General features: G+C 39.3%; 1 protein-coding gene across 2 annotated transcripts in view; it reads left to right on the top strand.

Moving 5' to 3' along the window:
• Positions 1 to 1,160: 1,160 nt before the first annotated feature.
• The window catches only part of onecut2 (one cut homeobox 2), a 36,645-nt gene continuing 12,313 nt past the window's right edge, over positions 1,161 to 25,492 (top strand). For both annotated transcript variants that reach the window (XM_068574431.1, XM_068574430.1), the window contains exon 1: positions 1,161 to 2,652. In XM_068574431.1, coding sequence (XP_068430532.1) covers positions 1,437 to 2,652 — 1,216 coding nt within the window. In that variant the 5' untranslated portion in view covers positions 1,161 to 1,436. The remainder of the gene's footprint in view (positions 2,653 to 25,492) is intronic.

Below are 25,492 nucleotides of genomic sequence, written 5' to 3'. Positions count from 1 at the left end.
TTTTTTTAAAATATATTTGGGGGTGTCAAATTCAAGAAACATTTGTCCTCAATGTTGAGGAAGGTTTTGTTGTTGGTTCTGGTTTTACCTTGTGTTTATCATGTGTTTTTTTCTGGTCACCTTATTCTATCCCAACAATCAGAGACAGCAGGTGATGAGATGAGAGCTGAGATGAGATCAAATTGTAATGATTCTTGTGGACACATTGTTTTTTTTGCAGCAGAAATGACAAAAACAGCAACATCCATTAGAATCCTGCTTCACATGGAGAGTGAAGGCGACTCTCCACACAGTCACTATTTGTTTAAACAAAAATAATAATGTCTTAACTTTTTTTTACTTGTTCTTGGTCTTGTATTCATAAATAAATATAGATGAATATTAATATTATATGAATGCATAAGGCACTTAAGATAAAGTAGGATAACTTTGATAAAGACACCTTAAAAAATGTTGTAGATTAAATTGTTAGAAATAAGAGCAACCTCATCAAATGGTCCATTTAGTGACTGTTCTGGAACTAGAAAAACGCCATCTTGTGATAAAGATCATATGATGTGAATGGCTGTACTAAATGGACATTGTGGTGAAATTGGACTTGGTGAAGCAATAAAAGTCACGATAGTAGTATGATGTGCATTTTCTTTGTTTTAAATAAGGTAAAGTTTGTTAAAGACAGGTTGAACTGACTAATTTGTTCCACATCCACACTATAATTTCATTTTTGATTTTATAATATAATGAGATTTCTAAAACAGGGAAAAGATAAATGCCAGTGAACAGAGACATAATTTGACACATTGTACACCTTTACAGAACAGTCGCATTAATAGCCTATCGTTCAGACTGTACAATAATACCCCCCCCCCCTCCCTCCTCCCCGTTTAAATCCAGCACGGAGCATCCTCACTGTCCCCGCTGCTGCCCACACCACCAAAGAAGCCGATTGGCCGAGTGGCCTCTTGCACCACGCCCTCTCGATCCCCATCGGCGCTCCCGGTGCCTCTGACTGGTCAGCTTCACCGTCAGTCACGTGGGGGCCGCTACTACAACTGAGCCCGTCTCCTCCTATCCTCCTCCCGCAGCAGGTTGGGTTGAGCGGTCGGCTAGGGGACCGTGGACAGCTCCAGTCTGAGGAGCAGAGTAACGCAGGAGGAGGAGAGGGCTGGATATGGGGGAGCCACCGCACAGGCCCGTAAGATCGAGATAAAAAAAAAATAAAAACACTTTTTTAATGTGCATCCACCGGGGGAAATACAGAAAGACACGGAGCTGGAGAGGCCTCAGGAGGACGGGGAAACAACCGAGGAAGTGAAGGAAAAGGGGGGATACGGCTACTGACCCATCCCGGCGCATCAGGGGAGAAGCAGCGAGAGAAAGGAGGAGAAGAAGGAGACCTAATTTCGCTCGACCCGATGGACTGAGAGGACAGATGAATGAAGACTGCCTACACTAACGCCTATAGATGCCTGGCCAAGGACCTGGACGTCTATGCCATGAACACGGACATGACAATGGATGGGCTTGGCAGCCTGCATGGCGGGGTGGCCGTGGGCTCCGTGCTCCCTGACGTGGAGCTGATGAGCGGCCACAGCCCGCACCACGGCCGCGGGAGCTCCTCAGGGGGACACGGGGCGGCGGCGGCAGCGGCAGCCACCCTGCGGATACACCAGGACCTGGCCGCCGCTGCCGCCTCGTCCCGCTCCGCCATGGTGTCCGGCATGGCCACGATACTGGACGGAAGCGGGGAGTACCGGCCGGAGCTGTCCCTGCCGCTGCACCACGCCATGAGCGTGCCCTGCGATACGTCGTCTCCGGGGATGGGGATGAGCGGCACCTACACCACCCTGACCCCGCTGCAGCCGCTGCCCCCCATCTCCACCGTGTCGGACAAGTTCCATCACCACCATCACCACCACCACCACCAGCGGCTGTCTGGAAACGTGAGCGGGAGCTTCACCCTGATGCGGGACGAGCGGGTGCTGCCGGGCATGAACAACCTCTACAGCCCCTACCACAAAGACCACATGTCCGGGATGGGTCAGAGCCTCTCCCCGGTGCTGGGCAACGGCCTGGGTTCCATACACAACACCCAGCAGGGTCTCCACAATTATGGCACCGCGACGCATGGGGGCCACGACAAGATGCTGAACTTCGACGCGCACCACACCGCCTCCATGCTGGCCAGAGGGGACCACCACCAGCACAGAGGCCTCGGTGGCCCCGCGGCCGGGATGATGCCGCACCTGAACGGCATGCACCACCCGGGGCACCCGGCCGTGTCCTCGGCGGGCCACCACCCCCACTCCCACGCCCACCTCCAGTCTCCATCCCACGGGCCCGTGTTGGCTTCCACCAGGGAAAGACCACCCTCCTCCTCGGGGACACAGGGGGTGAACAGCTCGGGGCAGCTGGAGGAAATCAACACCAAGGAGGTTGCGCAGAGGATCACGGCGGAGCTGAAGAGGTACAGCATCCCCCAGGCCATCTTCGCGCAGAGGGTGCTGTGCCGCTCACAGGGGACTCTGTCGGACCTCCTGAGGAACCCCAAACCCTGGAGTAAACTAAAGTCAGGCCGGGAGACCTTCAGGAGGATGTGGAAGTGGCTGCAGGAGCCCGAGTTTCAGAGGATGTCGGCCCTCAGACTGGCAGGTAAGAGCACAACAAACTGCACTGCCACGCTGTTGGGTTTGTTTGTTTATTTGTTTTTAGGGGAAAGGTTTTTTTTCCGTGCGTCAGGAAAAGAAGATGCATTTTTATCCCCCATTAAAAACATTATAATTATAAATTCTAAAATGAGTTCCACTGTCACTTTTTATATCCCCCAATTGTTTTGCTGGCTTTGTTTTGGTGTTTCCTCGCGGCTTCCTTCCTGCACTCCGATTCAGATAAAGGAAATGTATTTACAATCACCGGTGTTATGATTACCATTATTGATCAATAACAAAAAGGAATCGATGGGAAATGACAAGGTCACGGGATTTCCCTTCAACCCCCCCCCCCCCCCCCCCCTCTCTCTCTCTCTCTCTCTCTCTCTCTCTCTCTCTCTCTCTCTCTCTCTCGCGACCCAGATTCTGTTTTCCTGTCCCAGCATGTTAAGAGGGGGAAAAACACTTCACTTATACTCAATATCAATTCAATTAGTATATGCTATGAATTCCCCCAAATAATTCTTTCAAAATAAAATATCACATTAATGAAAACAAACGGGCTGATGGGAGAAAAGTATTTCACAGAATGTAGGAAATAATTCCATCCATTAAAGTCAAACTGCAGTTAGCTCTCAATATATATTCGAATCTAGCATACTATTATTCATCCCTGTCATTAGCCCGCTGAAGGCTGCTTTTATTCGCTTATGGTATTTTTTTGCAGGGATAGAGGTGTGAGCGACCACTCACAGCGGGGAGAGAGAAAGGGAGAGAGGGGGTTGTGTTTGATCGCGAGGGGCGCTTGAAGCGATCAGACGGGCTGTGTGACATAAACATGACGGTCTGCAGCATCAGTGGGTCTGCTGCCCCCTCTAGTGAGGAACCTGGTCCTCTGTCACACACACACACACACACACACACACACACACACACACACACACACACACACACACACACACACACACACACACACACACACACACTCACACACACACACACACACACACACACACACACACACACACACACACACACACACACACACACACACACGACATATATATGAGAGTGGTGTTCTTGATGTTTCATGGATACAATGAACATAGTTTTGTGTGGGTTTTGTTTGTCTGTAAGATCCCGCTTCATGTATTTCATAGAGGTGTTTTTATGGCAAAATAAGTGAGAAGTGAGAAATATCTAGTGTTTGCATTCACCTGTTTTTTTTGTGTGTGGAAGGGTCTTATCTCATCTCCATTAGTTTTACAGGTTCAGTTCAGTTGTGCAGTTGAATAGTTCGGGTTTCCCAACCCAGCCATTTTCTACTGCTGCTTTCTTTTAATGTTTTTTTTTTCAGATAAAACGCACATTCAAAAGAAACCCTATCAATTCAGTAACAATTAAAAATAAAACATGAGGACAGCATGTTTGTGTGCAGGTGCGAGTTTTTAAAAAGAAAGTGTTGAATACCACCGGACCCAAAATGTTCCTAAATAAGAGTTTTTGGAATCCATCTGGATGTTGTTGCTTCCATTGTGAAAATCTTCCATATGAGAACTTTTTATGAGCCAAGAAGAAAAAGGAGGCTTGTGACAATTAGAAAAGAAAAAGTTTCGTTTTTTTTAGAAGCAAGAGACATTTCACAATACATAAAGAAACAGTTATCTCCCTTTAGTTTATCTACGAATAAAAATGAATCAATAAATTGAGACACATTGTGTTCACCTTATATCAACATGTGTTATTTGCTCCTTCTCATGAAGTTCCAAAACGTCTGAACCCACGTTGTGTCAGACTACGGGTCAAAAACTTCTAATTGTAATACTTTTAAAAAGGTGGTAGATGCTGGAAAGACACTTAAGAGCTGCAGCAGAATATTGAAATATCTTTACATGCATCACTTCAATTCAATCATTATTGATGATACGCTTAAGAAAAAGGCTAAAACACCTGTTTAAAGACTAAAATGAAATATTAAACAACTGCGGCATTCTTCCACCCTCCTACATGTGACAAACAAGATGTTGTAATCTGCATTAAATTGATTCTTTTATCATCACTGTTTGCATCCTCAGAGTTGATTTGACTCTCTGGTGTCACATGATACAAATATTGATACATAACCGAACAAAGTCAATGAAGCTGAAGCTTTAATAGAACTATTAAATAACATTTGAGATGATGCAGAATAGTTCAGTTTCATCTTAACTCAAAGATGTAATGCTCCTTTATTGTTTGAAAAAAATCCAAAAACCTAAACCCAGTTATTTATTAAAGAACTACAATAAATGCTTCTTGTCATGGAACTTAAAAGCAAAGCTGTTTTTCTAAATTCATGGAAAGTTTACATTTTGCCGACGGGTCTTTCATTGGGCAGTGTTCACTATAAATATAGATCATGTGGACATAAGACTTAATTTACAAAAAGGTTATTATCTGAATCCAACAGTGAACCTTTAGCATAAACATTTGATATTCAGTTGTTTTTCACCATACATTCTTTTACAGGACTCTCTGGACTCCAAGTGAAGGCAAGTTATTTCAAATAGATTTATTTCACAGCGGAACACAAGATGTGTTATTTATAGTGCTGGGCAAAGTTGAAAAAATGTAATCGATTAATCGCATGATTTTTTTGTGATTAACAGCGATTAATCGCATTATGTGCAAAATTCAATAATGAATGAAAAACTAGTGTATTGCACGCTTTTATTTTAAAGTAATGTTATCAGAACAATAAAACGGAGCAACAGCAAGTAACAACAGTATATGAATCAGTTTTCTTTTTTTTATGAACAGGCAGAAGAAACATTTTATTTTATCAGGGAACAACATAAATTTGACTTGGTGTCTTTTCAGTAAAGAGTCCCTGTTAGAGTGACAAGCGACTCCTTTTGTCCACGATCAAGTGTGCTGTGACAGAGCGCTGGAGAGTGTGTGTGATGGGGAGAGGCTTTCTATTTGTGCTAAGTGTGCTGACTTTATTGGAAATGTTCCACTGCTGCAACATGAAGAACATGTTACATGCACGTTTCTGCAAAGTGTCTGTCTTCTGTTTTCATGACTGTCAAATAATGTAAACCACCACCCACAGTTCATCAATATAATTAACTGTGGTTACAGTGATGTCCAGTAGTCTCCAGTGAGAGCAACAGTTGCACGTTGTAACAACATCACTTTTGTAGTTCGCTCTGTTTCATACAATTTGTGTTTTCTCCTTACAGTGCGTCTCTTGATGGAGGCTCATATGCGCCGTCATTCATTACAATTTTAAGGACGCTAGTTGGCTGCATCAATGCTGTGTAACGCCTCTAAGGTACTTCCGGCTCATAGTACTTTGGTGATAAGACCATAGCCGCGGTTACAAATAGCTTCGCTTTCATCAACTAAACCGTCTGGTAGAGAAATACAATTAAAATGTCCGTTTAAAAGTGCATTAGGTGTGCAGCAGGGTTAAGCCCCTCCCAATGCTAAAAATAAATAAAATCATTGTCGACGTTAATGGATTGTTACGTTGCGTATTTATAACGCGTTAACGTGCCCAGCCCCAGTTATTTATTATCAAGACTAGGGTGTCCTATTTGTAATAAAAAAACATGCATGTCAAACTGAAAACAAATATAAATGAAAATTCTACATGATATTAAAAAAAAAGGACTTTCCTATAAAATCACTAGATGGAGAGTGCCCTTACTATGCCTTATTTCAAATTACTAAAATAATTCCATAATAATCTCAGAATGACCTCATAACTTGTTTAGTATCAGCCATTTTGCTGTAATAAGATAAAACATTGAGCACTACAAAAGCACATTAGTCAGAATTAAGAACACATTACAATAAATAATTAAGTGAAAGTAGTTGCAGTATGTTTGAAATATTGATAATTGTATAAAGGTTGGTTAATGGTGTGTGTGTGTGTGTGTGTGTGTGTGTGTGTGTATATATATATATATATATATATATATATATATATATATATATATATATATATATATATATATATATATAATGTATTATATTTAGCATTTAATACAACATGTATTACTTTCATATTTTTATGAAGGATTTCAAACATCACCCAAACTATATGTATCGTACACTTACTGAACTCATGATATCTGTGTCTGTATTCAGTATAACTATCAGTTATAAACATTGTCCAGTAAATGTCATATATAATTCCTATAGGAAAATAATATAAATTGTATAATATTTCTTAATTATTCTGAAAACTACATTAAAAAAAATCTTCCAGGATCGCCATAATAACTTTTTTAAACTAATTTTATTTCCAATACCTCCAGACATCATGTTTTTTTACATGTTTATAGGGACCTTTATGGGGATTGTATCATATTCAAAAGTTGAAAAAAAGTTGAAAACAAATTCTCATATTTGATGGCTGTCTCATGTTACAATGTTTGTGCGTAATATCTGTTAAGTTTCTTTTTAAATTTACTGTGGTGTGAATGTAACATAGTTTCTCGTGGTGGAACAGTATTTGCGGAATAGAACATTATAAAGAATAATCACTACTAATAGGTGGTGTTTTCTTTTCATTTGCCCACCTATTTATTTTCAATTAATGGAGATCCAAATATCTCAGATTGGCAGCTGATTTTCCAAAAATGCATTGGAAATTTGCATTTAATCGGGTCATTGTATCTGGTCTAGCTCTTACACTCACAATCGTTTTTTTGTTTCCCCTACATTTTAAACGTTTTTACATTTAAATGAGATTATCTCTGCAGGATTTGTCTGTTATTTCATCAGGAGTTCTTTCAATTTTCAGAATTGCTATTATGTTAATAAGAAAATGACTTGAGCGACAGTGGATGGAGGGTGGAGCTGGAGGAGAGCATCTGTACTGCCTTGTGTAAAATGTCAGAGGGCTGTATACACAGTGATCCACCTCATGCTCAAACTGCTGTCTGACGGAGCTGCGCTCATCGGCTTTCCATCTCGTATCGTAAAACACTCGCTGGCTGCTGTTTGTATGATACTAGTTTAATTTTCAAAAGACCAAGTATCCACAAATCAAACCTGAAATTGTTATTAGGGTATTGACTGAATGTTGTTTCAATGCTAGTGCCAATCGTTTCAGTGGGCTACTCAAATTGTGGTTGGTCAATTGAGGAATAAATATTTGTTTTACTCCAAAACCCATTTTTTCTTATTCATTTAGGAAACTGGAGAACTAGAAAGCTTTCTAATTGACATGCTACCACGTGAAACCAAAAGTCAACGCTGACTTTACGCTCACTGCGCATGTTTTCTAATGTTATGTAAGAAAGTCCGCTAAGAGTGGTTATTGCTTCTTTTTTTTGTACTTTGCTCCGGTTGTTCCGCGTGTTACATTTCGTTGTTGTATTATTAATCAAACAGAAAATGTAGACATCCACAGTTCCTTCCAGAAACTTAGAATGTCAAAATGTTTTCCGACGATAAAGTTGTAAACTTTATTCCACGTGTCGACCGTTGTAAAGCTTTTAAATTCAGGAATTTTAATGAATTCACTGATATATTTTAGATCTGCTTTGTATGAATTTAGTATTTATATGCTACATAATTGTTTCCCCATATTTCAGTTACAAGAGAACAAAACAAAACAAATAAAAAGAAATACTGGAAGCACTACTGGCAGCAAGAATGATTGGTGACTAGCTTGCTAGCTAACAAAAACAGTATATAAATCAGTCCATTTTGGAGGTTTTGGAGCATTTTTTCCTCCATTTTGATGCAGCAAGGCAAACAGTCATATATTTGTTGTGAAGATACTCCATGCAGTGTATCTTAACTCATCATAGTTGCTTTTTAAAAAAAAAATTAGTCCTTACATTTTGCTCATTTCATCACTCTCTCTTCTCTCTTCACAATGACTATATGAACAGAGGGAGCCTCAAATCCTAGATCAACAATGCTACAAGCAACCAATAGAGCTGAGGTCAAAGGTCGAAGCCGCAACACTTAGACAATAGATGGAGCAAATATTCCCCTGACTCTTAGACAAGAAGAGAGGAAAGGGATAAGCAGCATGCAGGGTAAAGAAAGAAATGAGTGAGCTGGGAGACTTTGTTTTTTTCTTTTTCTCTTACATTATATACATTTATGTTCTGTACATTCACAACAATGTTTTATTAATGATTAGCCTTCCTGTTTTGATTTTCTTTCAGTTCACTTCTTTCTCTCCACTCAATATCCTTTTCTTCCTCTATAAATTAATTGCTTAATGTAGTCCTGTTTAAAGCTGAAACAATTATTTGATGAATTGATTAGTCTAATACCATGAAGGTAAAATACATTGTTAAAGCAAAAATAACAAACATTGTCTAGTGCCAGCTTCTTCATATGGAAATGTTCAGTTTGTCTTTGTATCATTTCTAGTAAATTGGATATTTTGAAATTTCAGGGCAAAATATGACATTTCAAATCTACAGATTGAGCTTTAGGAAACTGTGATAGTTTTAACCATTTTAGATCATTCTATTGACCAAAAGATTTATCAATAATGACAATGATCACTAGTGGCAGGCTTTTCCAACCCTCTCCCTTACAGTCTCCACCATGTATTTCTATAATGTTCTACAGCAATTATGTAAATATATTACAATGTATACATAAATGCATGTATATTTTACATAACAAAATTGTTCTATCAATAAATTGTCCAGCAACTTTGTAAAATGTCTTTAAAATGAACAATAATTACCATTCAAGTGCAGAAACAATTTAGTCAAAACTTAAACACCAATTCAAATTCCAGTATATAATGTATATAGTATATAAACATAAAACAGCTTTGATAGCCTATCCAGCTGTAAAAGTACAGGATAACTGTTAAAGTGTTCCTTTTCTGGGAAGGATGTCCCCCATTGAAGACAGGAGCGTTAGGAACTGCAGTAAAATACGCATTGAGACAAGAAATAGGAACTGATTCATTTCTCAGCACGTTAAATGATATAACATGTTGGATTTAATGCTTTTGTCTGAATAATTTCCGAATGAAGCTTTATAGAAAGAACCACACAAGTTGATACTAAATGAAATAGACAATATTCAACTGAAGTTAATTCATCCCAAATAACTACCATTTGAGAATGTTTTGGGGACATCCAACCAATCATATGATCCAGGCATTCCTTAAAATTAGGATTTAGATTTCTGAGCTCATCACATTTGACAGACAAGTACATCCGGGCGTCGTCTGCATAAAAGCGAAAGATACATTAATATGTGGGGATCAGGAATCAGCTTTGATTTTTTTTCATTAATGAAATTTACATGCAAAATATGTATACCCAAACAAACAGAAACGAAAAATGTAACACGCAGTAAGACTTTAAAAGTAGTCAAATTCTCTGCGAAAAATGCAATCCTGCCAACACTGGCAGCACACCTCGAGTACAACTGTTATCAAATATTAAACTGTAGAGATATTCTTTTGTTTATTGGACTGCGGACATTTTCCTTTTATTTTTCTTCTTTTCATAGAAATAGAGACACAACTGCTAAATTTTTGTATTTGTTGATGGTTTGATGAAGTGATTTTTCTCCTGCCAAATTAAAACTTTAAATCTGCTTCATTTAAATGACCACAGATACACTATATGGCCAAATGTATGTGGACATGCCTGTGCATATATTTTTGTGTATCTAATGTAAAGGATTATGTCCATTGTTTGGGCTATTGGCCCCTCTAACTTGATTTCAAACCTCTGCGTCACTAATTTATTTCGTGATTTAAAAAAGATCTGTTATTGTGCTTTTCATTATTGGCTTTTTTCCCAACTAGAGAAACAATAAACCAACCAGAGATTGATGCGCGGGATTAAGAATGGTCATCTCCCTACAAATGCTGTCTAGTGAGAAAAACTGCCACAAAAAATTACTTCAGAAATAATGTTGAATCAACATTCTTTCAATCATTGTAAACAAAACATCAAATGAACTACTCCTAGAATCCACTATCACAGCTTCTGTGTCCAATTAAATTGTCGATGTAATGACAAATCCGTCAGCCACTGCTGATTGGTAGGCTAAAGCAAAACGGTCCCTGCACCGAGGTTCCAAACTGGTTAATGACACCTGCATGGCTCGATCACATATTGACGTTATGTGTGGGTGATTTCGGCCTCTGCGGTCCCTTTCAATATTGTTATGTTTTTTCCCTTTAAAAAAGAATAACATTTTGAGCCCAAACTGTCTATTTGTTACAGTATTGTAAAAAGTAGGTTTTTGGATGCAAGTGTCACTTTGAAGAAAAAGACAAAAATGGTACGCATATAACCAAACAGTATTCTACGATTTTTATCAACACAAATCTGTCCATCTGAATGTCTTCATACAGCTTTCCACCCTTGCCTCCTTTCCATTTTCATTTAGAATATTTTTCTTTCTCTTGCCATTTCTCTCCTCCCTTGGACCTGTCTTTTGCTCTCTCTCTTTTGGGGGAAGGTATTATGTGATCGTCGGGGGAATTGAACACAAGAGCAGAGGCAGCAGCGGCCCGATGAATTATTGATGGGAATCTCGGCGTGACCTGCCTCGGTCTGCTCACTTCACTTCTTCTTCACCTCACAGCCGGGTTAACCAGGCAAAATGGAGGGAGGGAAAAAGAGCGAGAGAGCAAGAGAGAGGAGGAGTCCATTGTTTGGTTGGAGGATGCTGCTTGCCTGTGACTCTGAGTGAATTATGGATGAAACGATGTCAATGCTCAAATCAGTGTTAGAATAGAATAGCTCATATAATAGCTGGAGTACAAATAGGATCCTTGGTCAGCACAAATGAGAAAACATAGGGGGAAGTGCTCTAATAGTTTACATGGTAATTCAGTATAATATGCATTCCCATAGCACTTATTCCATCAGTACAGTCATGTCATACCAGCCCTGTCTCCGAAACATTACGTTCCCCTACAATAAAACTGCATTGTGAATTTGAGAGAATTTGTTGTGGTTTATAATTGCTTTCGACGTATAAAAATGAGTTTAAAATGAGTCTGTGGAAGGCTGGTGTGGTGGACGAGTGATGTTTTTTATTGAACATAACCAACTAGTTTTGAAGCTTTTTTGTTTAGTTTTTTATGTTTGAATTTACAATGTTCAAACGGATTAAAACTGTAATCAAATCCCTGGACCAGATGTTTCCATCAAAACGCAATTGAGAGTGTTTGGTAGTTTTGGAGTGTATGGGAACGTAATTTTGTTGGAAACGGGGTTGGTCATACTCACCACAGCGTTGCTCTCAGTGGCTCTTTTTTAACACTAATACTGTACTCATCGTCATTCATTCAAAACGCTTTTAGCCAACCGTTTTTTGATCGCTGTTAAGTTTCTGTCAATGGAAATCGACACTTAAAACAAAAAGCCGACCAGAGAGGGGTGATGCACTTTGAGTTGTGGTGATGAAGGAACATGTTTTTGATAGCTTTTGACAACATTGCAATTCTATGGCACAGGGAAATAACATATATCAGGCATTGGATACACACACAATGCAAAATGAATGCTCACTTCATTGCCGGAACAGTATCGGCAGACATATCCTATAATGTCTTTTATGTTACCGAACAGACTGAGGAGAGTCCACTTAGAGTCAAATTGTGCTGAAAATCGGAATGACTTAACCTAAATATTTTCCATTTCACGCATCCTGCTGCAGGCAGAGACAGTGCATTATTTATGAGCCGGACCCTGCTTTATGACACAGATTACCAGCAGTTACTGCTTGTGTTTGGGTGTGTGTCTGTGTGTGTTTGGTTTTATGGTTTCAGACTGTGGGAATACAGTTTGTGTCCGTTTTCAGGGTTTTTGTTCTGACCTCCTGTATATTTACAGGCTGCTATTGATCTGTATTAATGGATTTCAGACTGCTGAGAGGAGACTTTTGATGTTTGTTTGTGTGTCAGCGTGAGAAGATTTGACAGCCCCGGTTATTTCTGTCTGCTGCTGTCGATAGCGATGCTGGAGGCTGGAAACTGAGACATGATGAAGTGTGTTTACAGGTGTTGGGGAGTACGACTGCGGAAAAAAGAAAAGTTAGATGCACTCAGAATTCAATTATTTATTGTATGTATATTGAATGTATGCTATGATATGTATTTGCATTTAGAATGCAATCAGCCAGGTGTAAATCAGCGGCCTACTGGTTGGTCTCAGAGTGCCGAAGTGCCACATGATTTTATTAAATTAAAAAACGTTTTGGAACTATATAAAGTTATTTCTATATCTAAATGTGCTAAAGAAGTCACATGAATGAAGGACATTAGATTATGGCGCATGATCTCAATGACCAGTTACATTTGAATATGACATCGTCCGGTAAACACAAACGTCTTTTGCCAGTTCGCTAGCTAACGTCCTCTTGGATGCAGTGACACAAAATAGATCTGTTTTGGAACAGAAATGTGATGTAGGAGACAACCCTGCAACAGTAAAAGCTCCAAAGTATGTTGTGTGGAAATATGACCCGGAATACATTACATTTGAATTCATAATGGCAGACAGAGATTGGTGAGGGGTTTGGGTATATTTTGGTTGTGTACAGCTGAAAATGGCAAAACACATAGTTACAGCCCAGTCCATTTTTTTCACCTTTTTATCTTTTGTAAGGTTGGGCTTTTTTTCCTTATCTATTTGGTAAAATGGTACTCATAGTTTTTTGAACAACCAGAAGTGGGTCTTGCACTGAAAAGATCCCATGGTGAAAAATTACATGTGTAGTTCGGTCACCTAAGATTACCTTTTACTGCCATATAAGGCTTTCTATCGAAAAGACACAAGCCCTTCTTTAGCAAAGTATAAAAGAAAAAGAAAACAAAGACTCTACACAGCAGCATTGCACCAGGAGACTCAAGGGAATTCTACCACATGCAAGATAAGGGTAGCTGAGCTAGCACTAATGCTAGCAAGCTTTTTCTCTGGTTAGCAAGTCTTAGTAAAATTAGTATATTAAAGCCTCATGTGACCGTCTCAGTCAGTCACATGACCCTCGACTTGCAACTTGTAGTAGTCCCTGGAGAGCAGGCTATTTATTCTGCCTAAAATTAGCATATTGAGATCTGATCCCCATGCAGGCAGAATCAAGAGCGCTTGTGTATAAATACCAGTTGTAAATGCAAAGGCCTGAGATCAGATGTCATTATTTAGGTAACGTATGCAGATACAGATTGCAGGTGAATACCAGGAGGAAAGCACCGACCTCAAATCTGTAAACTCTAGAATCAGCTTTGTGCGTTTAGCCTCTTTAAAAACTTTCGCTGCAGCTCCCAATAAGAAAATAAGAGGAATAGTGTAGTGATTTTTTTGTTAAGTCTGTCCACACCAATCACGACGCCCCAGTGAACTGAGTGGATCGGGGTTCAGAGAAGAAAATGGTCCTGTTGCTGCTTTATTACAGCAGTCAAATCAAACGTGACACCTGGACAATGAGCTCGTTGTCAGAACACACACACACACGCACGCACACACACACGCGCGCGCACACGCACGCACACGCACGCACGCACACACACGCACACATTTTAAACCAAGTTGTTATTTTGTCTTTTGTTTACTTAAATTCCTTAACAAAAAGCACACATTTCATCAGTGTCATCGGCGAAGATTTCCCACAGACACACACACCTACACACACATATATATACACACACATCTCTATATCCAGTAATGTGTATGTAGGATATTGTTTCCAGGGCCATACTTGATTTTGCGTTTCAAGGAATCCTGTAAACAATACAACATGTTCAACGATCCACTATATTTACGCGTGGTGTCAGAGTCTCCGGTCCAATCAATATTGGGGACTCGTGGCAATTGAGGTCAGACGTGACCTAGAATAGAGGTGCGCAAGAAAGTCCAGATCTGGGTTGTTTGGGTCGTTCTCGGTTTAGAAGCAATATATAGACCAGAAGCTGACCATTGTTTTTACTATATGTCTCAAATATTATGTCGGATACATTTACTGGTGTTTGCGTGACACACGTTAAAGCCCCTTTTCAACAGACTGAGCCAACTAAACGTCACTCCCAAACCCCATTAATTTCCCATGTCGCTGTTTTCTTCGTAAAAAAAAAGGTCTTCCTCTTTTTGAATTCTCTTCCTCCGTCTATCTTTGCTCTGTTGGTTTCCTTCTTGTCGTTGTGCCTCCTTCCCTCCTTCCCTCGGGGTTCATTAGTATTGGTGTCGCAGCGCTGCTGAAATAACTCTGTCCGGAGGCGTAATGAATGACGACAGGCGGGACAGAGCCGTCAGGCAGCATGGCAGGGTTTACGGCGAAAGACAAACAGTGTTTTTAAAAGAAGAGGACAATAAACACAAGCTCCGCTTTGACCTTGTGCTTCACCAAAATCCTGTATTTCCTTCTCACAAACAAATAAATACATGAACAAATAAAGACATTTTTATTATAGTGTAGTTATGATGATTATTACTTTATTAATGGTTTCTACTATTATCAATAATTACTATGTGTTTACTGTGTATTGATATATACAATCTGTAATATTTAAACAAATGTACTATCAATTTAAACCACTATGTATTTAAAATAATAAAAATAATAAAAAGTACATTATTTAAAATAATGAAAAATAATATCACCCTACGGAAATGGAAAATAAATACATATTCATTTAAATTATTTATATACTATTCATTAACATGGATAACAGTTGTTATGATCAATAATAACAATTAATCAATAAGGTTCAACGTACATTTAGAAAATATATATTATATTAGGAAAAGAAACAAATTAATACTGATGTACTTTGAAGATGATAGTTATTTTTTTTTAACTCTGACAAGTCCCTTTACTATTATGATTATGTTTATGAATGCTGTTGCTGCTGTTATTGTTGTGAAAAGAAAAACAAATTCATAATTCTAAAATAATTTAAAAAAATGACATGCATTTAAATGTTTGGTATGTCATTTATCTGTCTTCTGCTCCGGCTGACAGTCCTCTGTATGTAAATGTGCTGATGTGTATCTATAGCCGATCAATACTCTGATGGTCAGATACCAAGACAGAACACAGACAATAAAAGTGGACGTACATTCTGTTTGTTGTCCTTGTTGCTCTCCATCTCTGCTCGTGTGGTTGTTTTCTGTTATTTCTGTTTCCCTCTGTGTTCGTTAGTCAGTGTTTTTTTTTCCTGAAATGTTTGTGCCTGTGTGAAAAAAGCAGTTTTGGGCTCCGCTGTGCATGTGGACGGATGATGTGGATCGATGGCTGTAATCCCGAGCAGATTAAAAGAGCATTAATACTGGCAACGATAACGTAAACGGTGCGGACCCAGATCCCCATTGATCTGCAGGAACCTGATCCAGACCAGTTCCTGGAAGAGATGGGTGTGTGGGAGGTGGGGGGGGAGGGGTAAGTAGGGAGAGCTGACATTAGACAACAGAGAGAGGCAAACTGTATCTCAAACTCTCATGATGATATTAACATGGTCACTTAAACGTGCAATATTATATGCAAATAAATAACTGAGTGATTGAAATGTATGAGCTGTAGAAGTAAATTATCTCTACAATATTGGCACGTTCGGCAAGGTTAGGGTTCCATTCGGATTTTTTTTTTAAGTAAACATTGATTTAACTATTCTTGGGAATGTCGTTCTTTTTTTTGATTGGGATAAAGGTCAAAATGTTCCGTTCAACTGCTTTGTCAGTTTTCACACGCACGTTGGGCTTTCCGGGCCACCGTACAAATCAGGTTATTGAGACTATGGAAGCAAATGAGCACAATGCAGATTTGGCTGGCTGTTCAAATACTCATGATCTTCAATTGCTTCCGTACATCATCTCCTGTCTCGTAACCGTTTGCCGATCATGCTGCAGCTCAAGCATGTTTGTAATATAACCAATATGACAGTTTCTTCTGTACGTAGGAATTCACATGTTCAAGTTTTTGCTGTTTTATGAAACAGATTCCTTCTTTGGATGCTATATGGGTTTCTTCACCTAACATACATGCTTTGATGTTATTGGGTTGACCTATTGTCTTGTTGCTTGTCCAAACCAAAACATGAAGCAGTGTCTGATGGTCAAATCGTCATTATTTCTTCTCCTCCCGCTTATCTGCTGCAGATTTGCTTGTAAAAGCATTAAAAGCAGCCTGTGTTATGTGTGACAGACAGATGGTTTGAAGAGAATCCTCCTCTATTCGATTGTGCCACCTAACTGGATTCATTAAACGGAATCGGCTGGTTATTGGATTATGCTTCATATTGGATGGATGGCATCCAATTGTAGATATTGCGGCCTTTAATGGGAACAAGTTTGGCTGGACCAAGTGGGCGGAAACATGTCAAAGAACCTGAAGATGGGAATAAATAATCACAGCAGAGGGAGCTGAAACAATTAAAATAAGGTGAGAAAATAAGATAGATAATACAATAGAGAGAAAAAACTAAGCAATAACACGGGGTATGAGAAAAGAGTAAGAAAAAGAAAACACACCAAGTCATCTCTGAGCGTCTTTTTTCTCTCTCAGAGCAGAAAACAGGGTCAACTTGTATCATTGGCCGCCGATCGTTTGGAGACAAACACAGCGGTGAGCAGATTGCCAGGATGTCTGTTCATTGTGTGCCCTACCTCCTTTTGATCAATCACCGATTACAATACAATCTATTGATCAGAGAATATTATCTTTCTCCCTGTGTTTGTTCTCTGGTGCGGTGTGCTGTGAGACTGAGCGGCGATGAGTTCAGGCTGCCAAAAAACTTAACTGATAAGAAAAGGTACTGAGAGGCCAGTTAACTCATCATCTATTAGTCTGTGTGCGTGTGTGTGTGTGTGTTGTGTGTATGTGTGTGTGTTGTGTGTATGTGTGTGTGTGTGTGTTTGTTGTCCAAAAAGAGAATCCTCTGACTTATCCTCACTGTCAATACAAAGCAGGTTAAAGGTGAGTGAATGTTTTCCCTAAAGAAGTTTTGAAACTTTCATATCAACCCTTTAGCCCTTTTATTTTTTTTTGCCTGGGATCTCACTTTTTATTTTTTGGGGGGGTAATCCCATTGAAGTTTTGCATTATATTTCTAATCATGCTTTATTTAAATAAATTAGTAAGCATCATTTTTTTTTTTTTTTTTTTACCATTTTGCAAGTCAGTAGCATGACAGTGTGCTCTTTTATAACCCTCAACAATAAAAAAAAAAAAACACAACACTAGCTCAACACTAGTTTCCATCCCCATATTTTATGTGCTTTTAGAAGTATCACTTCCAAAAAGCTGTAAACGGGAAAATTCTGTAAAACGTCTTCAATTGTGCAAACATGGTTTTTACGTGCGCTTGAGGTGTTTTTGCCTTTGTGGAAAAGGAGTGGTTGCACTTTCTTAGATGGCCAAGGTGACCTTCTTGTTTCCGGTTTTAAGCTCTACTTCTTCTTCTCTGTATTCTGACGGATTACATCATGCGTAAAACTTAGTTTACAACAGAGGCTTCTGACCAGACTACGCAATAGCTTGTCCCATTTGTTTTGCGACATTTTTGCTTACCCCCAGTATCACTTTATTAGTTGATACGTTGAACATGTTAACCAAATCCAGCGGAGACAGAGCAGGGAAAGCATTTAGTTGCTGTTGTGTTTGTGTCAAACTGATGGAAGAAAGACCAACATTGACATTCTTTTAGCTCTATTTTTGGTCTACACCAACTACTCATCGAAATGTATATGGCTCTTCAGCCATATACATTTTCAGCTGTTTACCTGCTAGTCTTTGTGTCTGTCTGCTGCTTGGTGCTGAGTAGATTGTGTATATAAGTTATTTTTAGGGATTGTTGCTGAAAACGCTGCTCTTGAGAGCAGTGAGAGTGAACCAGAACAGTTGGGCTGCAGGCAAGAAAACCAAAAACAATGAGGTGGAAGTAAAAGCTTTAACTGTTTGTTTGTTTGTTTTTTGCACTTTTCTTTTTGAATGTTGGATACCATTGCCTCTTTGGACCCCTTAACCCTCAAGTTGAAAGGAAAGCCAAGTACACACAAAGTATGCACAACATTGAATTTTAGAGGTCACAAGTCACAAAGGTCTGGAGGCTTGATCAAAGCCTTTTTTCAGACCAGTTCATACATTATTCCCATCGACGTCATCAGGATGAGGGATGGATCAAGTAATGTATATCAATTAACAATGTAAATAGGAGCAAGAACGCATCTTCGAAACTTACACATTGCTTTCATTTCATGTTAATAGCATTGTTGTGTTTTTTAAATAATTGCATACATGTCTACTTAGTCATTTTACAAATTGTTGAATGGTGAACAGAAATAGAGCTAATTGAGACAAATTGAAAAATGAAAGAAGAAGGCAGAGAGATAGAGAGAGAGAGGTGGATGACATCAAACTCCTCAGAGGCCATTTCCTCATCAGCTCAATGACATCACTAAGCCACCAGAGGCTGTGATTGGTCAACCCGTTTCTCCTGGTAAACAACTGGAGATACATTACAATGTGTGTGTGTGTGTGTGTGTGTGTGCGTGTGTGTGTGTGTGTGTGTGTGTGTGTGTGTGTGTGTGTGTGTGTGTCAGCGGTCAGCAAGACCTTTGTCCGGTGATGTCATCACAGACTGTGTGGACATTCAGATTAAACACTGATAAACCATCTCTCTTGACACACACACACACACACACACACACAAACACACACACACACACACACACACACACACACACACACACACACACACACACACACACACACACACACACACACTAAATACTTATTCGCTCTCTCAGCCTTTGTTCCTCAGTCATAGTAAAAAATCTATGTATTTGTGATGTAGTGCAGGATGTACACAAGCTGGTAAAGCAAAAACCCTTAATGTTATACTTTAAACCCTTCGTATTTCAACTAAATTTGCATGTGAACGGAATAATTAACTCACAATGCACTAACTTTTGGGGCATTAATCATTGAATAGTTTAACCCCTGAGTTTAACAGATAAGGCTTGTCTACCTTTCCTTTTCTTTTATTGTCAACAAGACCAAAACCAACAAGTCCGTTTCTCAATAATTTTTTTGGCTTCTGTGGGACTCAGGCAAAATAAACTATAGTGTTTGTGTTCATGGTGTTGAAAGAAAGTGTTAGTTTTTGGACAACAATGGAGTTCTATGGCACAGAGGCATGAAGAAAGATACATTACACCAGACATCCCCTTTTTAAAGAAACAGCGGTCAACTAGGCAATCAACAAAGATTTCTGTCATTGTGGTGATCCATTTATCTCCCACATCTCCTAAGGTAACACAAATACAAGCCTTTTAGTCAAGGTAGTAGCTCAATAAGGCTGGTATTAGAAACAGTGCTTCATTTAGCTAAATTCCATCTCTGAAAATGCTAACACACCATGCTGATGGTTCGCAAGTACAATGTTTTCTGTTTTGAACACCTTAGTTGAGTATGTTAAAGGGTGATTTTGGTATTTTTCAACCGCAACCCGTATTTCCCATGTTTTTGTGTCCAAAGTGACTAAGTCACGATAGGCCAGTATCTTTCACACCCCAAGCCTCGCAGCACCCGTTATCGGACAAGGAAATAAATAAAAAAATGATTTGACATTTCCTAAAGGATATCCAGAACCACAACCTTGGTTAACGTCATTTAAATTGCTGCAATACAGTAAAGCCTTGTGGGAAGAGTTCTATCTGAACAGAATTTTTCTTTTTTTTACTGTTGCAATGTAATTATATAAACCCCGTAGCCTCAACGTCACTTCCTGCCGCTGACTGTGACGTTTCACTAGATTGTTAATAAGTACACTTTGCAGGTCAGATTTCAATAAAAGACACCGCTTTCAAAATTCAAGATTCAAGATGTTTTTACTGACATGCACAGATAACAGCTAGTTATTCTATTTCATTTTTGGAAATATACATTTTAATCAAAATAAAATGTTAAAAAAAACAAACAATATTAATTAAGAAAGCATAGCACAGTTTAATCCTAAGTACCTGTATTCGATGTAACAACGTGGAAGCGTCGCTCAATTTCTGAACAAGACTTCTCTTTGAGCGACACTTGGTCGGACACAGAGGGTTTGCCTGGAAGGATTACTGTACATTGCAGCCTGTTCAGCTGCTGCCGCCATTAATGTGCCCCCAATTTCAGAAATCGTTAACCCTGTTAGTGTTAGTCACTTAGACACGACACCATTGGAATGCATTTACTTTGAAAAATACTAGTGCTGTCATATTAGCGCGTTATTAACGGCGTTAACGCAAACCAATTTTAACGCATTTCTCTTTTTCTTTTTTTTTCTCGCGGCACCACGCCGGATGTAGCTCAACCGGAAGCAAAACAATAGGCACGCCGTTTGCGCTTGGAAGCTACGCTAACGTTACGGGTTGAAATGACTGAATGGTGAGCGCGATGCGGTAAAATGAATGATTGACAAGATGACAAGACCGAAGTGGTATGAGCCGTTTGTCATTGTGAACTGAGCTGTCATTGTAGCTATCCAGTCTGAAATACCACTCGATGGCCAAGCACACAGTTGATGCTAACTCTGCGCCCCCTCGTCATAGCCAGGCACGAATGGATGACTTTGGACAGAAACACATGGACACCACAACGAAGAAGAAACGTATTGCAGCCACAGCTAAATGATGCTACTGCGTGTAGGCTGTTAATGTTGTGGAGGATGAGGATCTAGCTGATATAACACACATCGCTCTCTCTCTCTCTTTCTCAATTTGTTTACCTGAAATGTGCACTTTATAATTTTATTTTGTACCGCCCAGTTCGGCAATTGTTTTTCAATAAAATAAAGCAAGCCAATCCACTTTTCATGTTGATAAAATCATTAAAATGAATGAAAAAAAGAGCGATTAATCGCAAGTTAACTATGACATAAATGCGATTAATCGCGAATAAATATTTTAATCGCTTGACAGCACTAAAAAATACCAAACTTCCCTTTTAAGCTCTGCTAATCGACACTAAAGACGAACTACATCTGAGGGTGATGGGAATGCCATTATTTTGTCACAATAATTTGTCCTTATGAGGACATAAATGAATATTATCATAATCTGTCCAAAAATGTCAACTTCAGGTATAACTTAGGTCTCCAGAAATGGAGGCAGGACAGGACTTTTGGAACATTTCAGAGGCTAAATTTCATTGGTTAATTAGAAGGAGAAAAAAAAAAATCAATAGGAAGATAGACATCAGTGCTACTTTATTTCTCAGGTGATAGACATATACCACAATAATGTTTTGTTAAAAGATTCTTTCAGATTCATTCATGCTCTTAGTTATTCTGTGTGTGTGTGAGGGAGTGTTTGTGTGTGTGTGTGTGTGTGTGTGTGTGTGTGTGTGTGTGTGTGTGTGTGTGTGTGAGTGAGGGAACCAGAGACAGAGAGGGTGTCTTTTGTCTGTTGTTCCATTTCCGGTTATCGTCTAAACACGGAGGCATCGGGATGGTACATTAAGCTCAACCACACACGCACATGCACGCGCGCACACACACTCACACGCACGGACACGCACGCGCACACGCACGCACACACACACACACACACACACACACACACACACACACGCAAACACTCACACACGCACACGCACACACACACACACACACACACACACACATACTAGCTTATAGTGGAGTGCTGATTGCTGCGATGCTGTGTCTCTACTCTCTATACATCTCTGTGTGTGAGTTTAAGTGCTGAGATATGAATTCTCGAGTGTGTTTGCCAGGCTGCCATGTCAAGCCTAAGCATCAAGTCTGCACACTGTAATGTACTGCAATAGTCTTACGACGAAGAAGGGTATTGTGTTTTACATCCATGTGGTCATAGTTTTGGCCATCATTCGTCTCAGTCATGATAACTAATGAGTCACTCACCAGCACCATGGTAAACGCAAAGGGCATTGTAAACGTCTTTGCTTTAACCTAAAGATCTGGTGATACAAAGTGCTAAATATTGGTGAAGATATACATTTTTTGGAGACAACTGTACAATAAAGTGGTTGTTTCAATAAATTACCTGTTACATGAGAGCTTGGAATCATCAGTATAACTTTCACAATAGTTAAGGATTGAGGACTCACAAACATGGCTCAAATACAATCTGTGATGCTTCTTAAAAGGACTAGGAAAACTAAACTGAACAAAGAAGTTTTGTTTAAATTTAAAAAAATATAAGTTCAACATTAACCATGTGTTTGAAATGGCATCTGTAATCTGGGAGAAAGTGCATGTATCTCAAGCAGACCAGTTTAGTGTAGAAGGTCCATATGTATCCCACCGGGTTGCTTGAGATCATGGATGTCTTTAGAGGGAATTACTGTGCTTGTGGTTGGTCTTTTGATTGTTTTACTGGTCCCCATCCTCAAATCCAAATTGTCTTTTGGCTGTTATAGCTACGAAGAGCATGAATTTTCCTGCACAACAGGCTTACAATGGCTGATATTAATTCAACATTTTATTTACTTGCCAAGACTAAGACCTTGCGGATTATTTTCCCATCCAACATTTTTTTAATAAAAAGGTAAAAACCCCTAAAACTGGTAAAAAAAAATTTGGGGATAAAATAAATTTTAAATGATCTACTAAAACCCATCATAGTATGTCGTTATCCAATAGTTTACCCGTTGGTTAACCAGAAATTTGCTGATAAACAACTGAATTAGCAAAGTATGTTATATATTGTAATTATTTTGTGTTTATTTTCCTTCTATTAAAAGATATTTAACTGTGTTCATCAGGGCTCTATCTTGGGCCCAATTGTTTTTAGCTGTTTATCAGACAACACAACATACATTTTCATAGCTATGCAGATGATACCCAACTGTATATCTATATGTCCAAATAATTCCTATCAACAACTTGATTATTATTTGTGGGAGAATGGATCAATTTCTGACGGCTGAAAGATAAATATTATAATGAATAAATAAATAAATATTATGAAATGAATCCTTATTTAATTGGAAATTGTTTACTTAGATTTAATTCTTGTAGAATGTCACTTTTGGTGCCTTTGAGTCTTTTGTGTTGCATTTTATTCATAAGGCTTGATGAAGAACGCAATATATTAAAAGTAAAAGTTTAAAGAGAGGACGTGAGTCAGCCAGCAAGCTTTGGTTTCATTTCACAACGAGGGAAAGGAGAAAGAGGAGCTCGGCACAGTCATTAGAGACCGTTTTCATCCTCACCGCAAAGATAGATCACAGCCTGGCAGCCGTACCATGACTGCCTCAGTCTCCACAGTGCCACGTATGTCAGTATGCAATGGAAATTGAGGAGCTCCTCACAAAAAAAGTCTGTTGACCTAAATATAGACATGTTTTTTTCATCCACACGCTACACCTTGACATTCTAGCGAACCATGACACATGGAACATCCAGCTATTATTGTTCCGACTGTTTACCTGCATTCAAATGAAGTCTGTTAAAACGTGATCCACAAATGAAGGCATAATCTGTTTATAGACGTTAATACTTAATAAGTATTTAATATGTACAATGCTTATTAAATACCAGCTACACAGGATCATGGAAATAGACTTGCGTTTGTTGTGAAAGTAAAATAAAAGCTACTATATGGATTTTTTAATTAATATGTATAGCTGAAAAATAGCTACCGCAATCACTCACATTCAAACCTGACCTGATCTTTAAATCATGGAGTCTGACAAACATTAAAAACTTTCATTAAACAGCCATAAAGTCACAGTAACAATGGCAGCTGTCTGACTTTAAAACAGGTGTTTCCTCCTCACCAGGCTCTGCACAAATCTAGCCACCTCTTTACTGAAAATCCAAGCCTCGGACCAAATCAACAGATACCTTTTTTTCTCATTTAGCTTTTTGATGGCCAGACGCAGACAGAAGTAAAAGAGAGAGATGGAGATGAAGAGGTAGATAGTAAGATGAATCGAGAGATTAAAAGGAGAGAGAGAGGATCAATATATAGCTGAATATAAACCTAGATGTTGTCTGTCAGGGGGTATACAGACTCAGACAGACAGACTTCATTCTGGAAGAGAAAAAGATTTATAGCACAAAGGGCCGACATCAGCTTGAGAGCTTTGTCTCTCTTTATCCATTGTCTTTTATGCCTCTCTCTTTCTTTGTGTTATTTATTATTGTATTGCTGTCTGTCCTATTACTATTTCCGCCATTGCAATCTTTTCCTCCCTCGCCTCCTTCATCTCTGTCCTCAATCATTTTTTCTTGCCTGTTGTTGTTCCTCCTCTCATCTGTGACCTATCTTTTGCATCTTCCTCGTTTTCTCTTTCATCGTCCCCTTCTCGTCTTCATTATCCTTCTTTAACTGTCTTCCCCATCGTCTTTCCCGTCGTCCTCCCCAAACTCTTTCTTCAGATGCTACCTTTTTCTTCCTTTCTGTTTCCTTGCCTCCGTGTCTCCTTCATCTTCCAGCCTCTCCTACCTTTCCGTCTCTCCCTTCCCTCCCTCGTCCTTCTTTCTCCACGTCTCTTCCCTTCCTTCCTTCTCTCTCTCTATCTTTTTTTCTTCTTTTTTATTGCACCATTACCACTTAAGCCGTGGTATCCATTACACAGAGGGCATATAAGTGCAGGGTAAGTAGTAAAGTCGCCCTTCAACGTACAGTTCGCTGCTTGTGTGTGGCGCCACATTTCGACACTCTGTCATGTGCTGGCAGAGCTGAGCAATGTTTTGATGAAATCATTAATCAGCTGTGACGTGATTACAGCTTTGCAACAGCGACCGTGTGATGTTGTTGTAACGGCATTGTTTGGTGACTGTAGCTCAATGGTTGGCATGCCCGCCTTTTAATCAGAGTATCGGTGGTTCAATCCTCTGTTCTGCTAGTCCATGTCAATGTGTCCTTCAGCAA

This window comes from Clinocottus analis, unplaced genomic scaffold (assembly GCF_023055335.1).
Source record: "Clinocottus analis isolate CAN_PGR_092001 unplaced genomic scaffold, fCliAna1.0.p SCAF_13, whole genome shotgun sequence".
NCBI lineage: Eukaryota > Metazoa > Chordata > Actinopteri > Perciformes > Cottidae > Clinocottus > Clinocottus analis.
Note: the sequence above shows the minus strand (reverse complement) of the source record. Positions and strands in the feature narration are given on the sequence as shown.